A 2751-nucleotide genomic window follows, 5' to 3' on the forward strand; every position below is an offset into this window, starting at 1 on the left:
ATTATTTTAATTATTAAAATATTTTTAATTAATATATATATTAAAGATATAATTATTCATATATCTATTTTTATTAATTTAAATTTTTTAAAAAATTAATATCATAACAATATAATTATAATTGAAAATTCATTTTAATTAGAGGGTGTACCTAATTTTTGGAACATCTTAAATTAGAGATTGCTAGCTTGTGACAAGTCTAATCAAGCCTCTTTAATGAATTATCAACACAGGACAAGCTAATAATATCTCAGATTTGTGGTGATGAGAATTGCGCTGATGCACATGAAGAAATTAAAGCAATATTTTTTTTTTTAGTACACTGATGGTACATAAATAGAACTTAACCAAAATAATGTTATGTAGTACATGATATACTGTTACTATATTCTGTAAAACTCTTTTTTCACAATAATCGGAAAATCACGAAACATTATAATTATCTGTTTTTATAAAAGAATCTATATGCATGTATGTATTTATATGGGTTATACCATATATGATATATGTATATATGGTTTTGTTGATCCATAAAAGGAGTAAGCAAAATGGGTGGCTCTGGTTGTCCCAGTTAATAATGGAAAGAAACATGTAGACGACCAATAGACGTATGCAGTGGTTAAGGGGAGCATAGAACACTATAATGACCATTTTATCCTCGACGTGCATCACGTTTTGGTTGTGAACGCAAATGTCATATATATGGTCACAATTGAAGCAAAAAGGAGAATGTGAGAACCTACTCTCTCTCCCTATTGTTTCTGTCTTATTCACAGTAAAATACCTGCTGCTATATATTCAATTAAGAAAGCAATAACAACAAGAATAATAATAATAGTGTAGCTATGGTGAGAACCCCTTTGTGTGACAAGAGTGGAATGAGGAAGGGCACGTGGACACCTGAGGAAGACAAGAAGTTGGTCGCTTATGTTACTAGGTATGGTTGCTGGAATTGGCGTCTTCTCCCAAAGTTTGCAGGTCTTGAAAGGTGTGGCAAGAGTTGCAGACTTAGGTGGATGAACTACCTCAGACCCAACATCAAAAGAGGCAACTACACTCCAGAAGAAGAGGATACTATCATCACACTTCACCAAACCCTTGGCAATAGGTATCATCTTCAATTACCCAAGTCAATGCTCTCACCTCCATTGCTTCTCTCTATATATATATACACTACTACCAATCAATAATGTTGCAGTTTCTGTATCTCATGAATACCGTCACGTGCGTATAGATATTTATATCATGCACGCGACACAAACTAAGACATGAAAGTAACTGATATTTGTTGATGTGGTGGTGGATGCAGATGGTCCCTAATTGCGGCGAATTTACCAGGAAGAACTGATAACGAGATAAAGAATCACTGGCACACTGTTCTGAAGAAGCGTATTCAAGACAAGTCGTCGTCAGGCACAGGCAAAGGTAGTAAAGCCGGAAAAGCTAAAGCTTCTTACAAAGTAAAGAATAATAATAATAATAATTATGACTCCCCAACAACACTAATGGAGCAAGATTTCAATAACATTGGTGCTAGTTGTGATGATCGCCGTCATAATAATAGCCCATTGTCTCCACAACCATCCTCTAGCGGTTTCTCTTGCGTAACAACAGATACTGAAACCGCCGCTATAAACCATGAGGATAATAATTTAATTATTCTAGAGAATAATAATAATGATTACGGCGAGCTTGGTTTCTTTGATGCATATGATGAGCCAGTAAGTGCAGATTTCTGGACAGAACCATATCTGATTGACTTTTCCTATGTCCCACCCAGTAGTGAAGAATACTTTCTTAACCCTATTTGGGATATAGAATTCTGGGGCCAGAATAGCTTATACCTGGAATGAGGGTACGTTAATCAGAATCTGGGATATGATATCTGTAATTATTCCATGTATGTATATGTATATAGTCATGTGGGTGTGTTCATATTCCTGTATGTTTATAGTTGTACCATCATCATCAATAATAATATATGACAATATTTTATGGTCGGAAGAATAACAAATCTAGAAACACATTTGCAACGCCAGTTGAAATAAGAACATAAAAAATGATCTTAAAAAGACACATTCAAAGCATGGAAACATTAAAGAATATCTGATGATCGAAGATTTTCTCGGGATAATTAACTAATCTGTCATAGATAGAGACAATAATTAGGATAGTTGTGTTTATTTTCCCGTGGGAATGTGATGCAATTAATTTTCGTCCTTATGATGTATAACATTGTTCTTTCAGGATTTGTAAGATTTTCTTTTAATCAAAGACTGCATAATAAGGAGCAAAGACTACATATAATTTAATTTGAACTTTGAACTATATGATGTATTCTCACATGAATATAATTCCTCTTACTGCTGTTGATTGTTGAATAATTGTGCTAATTATCAACAAAAAGATTTAAAAAAATAAAAGAAATAATGACATACAAAGGAAGAAGAATATATAGTCATACGAAGTTTGAACTTAACCTTAGCTTATATAATGGTTAAATAATGGGGCAAAAGTCCGTAATGAAACATGATATAACTAATTAATCTAATATTATACATTATTTTATTTCTAACACCACGAAACTATATGGCTTTGTTTTTCCATGAAATAGTTTATGAGACCTTTTATATTACTGATTGGTTATATTGTGCACAGTTGAAACTTCGTTCTACCTTCATTGACGCCTTTGTCTTTGTCAATATCGCAAATTGCAATATTGACGGTTTCACACGGACGACGATCAGTCCT

General features: G+C 33.0%; 1 protein-coding gene across 1 annotated transcript; it reads left to right on the forward strand.

The window, feature by feature from the left end:
- The first annotated feature begins 728 nt into the window (after window positions 1-728).
- Window positions 729-1997, forward strand: LOC107462001 (transcription factor MYB13). The gene is made up of 2 exons (XM_016080552.3): window positions 729-1108; window positions 1310-1997. The coding sequence occupies exons 1-2, from the start codon at window positions 846-848 to the stop codon at window positions 1851-1853; spliced, it is 807 nt and encodes a 268-aa protein (XP_015936038.1). The 5' UTR covers window positions 729-845; the 3' UTR covers window positions 1854-1997.
- The last annotated feature ends 754 nt before the right edge of the window (window positions 1998-2751 follow it).

This window comes from Arachis duranensis, chromosome 8, assembly GCF_000817695.3.
Source record: "Arachis duranensis cultivar V14167 chromosome 8, aradu.V14167.gnm2.J7QH, whole genome shotgun sequence".
Classification (NCBI taxonomy): domain Eukaryota; kingdom Viridiplantae; phylum Streptophyta; class Magnoliopsida; order Fabales; family Fabaceae; genus Arachis; species Arachis duranensis.

Coding starts and splice junctions, on each gene's coding strand:
- LOC107462001 (XM_016080552.3), top strand. CDS start 846: ATGGTGAGAACCCCTTTGTGTGACAAGAGTGGAATGAGGAAGGGCACG. Junction 1,109..1,309: donor CACCAAACCCTTGGCAATAG/GTATCATCTTCA, acceptor TGGTGGATGCAG/ATGGTCCCTAATTGCGGCGA.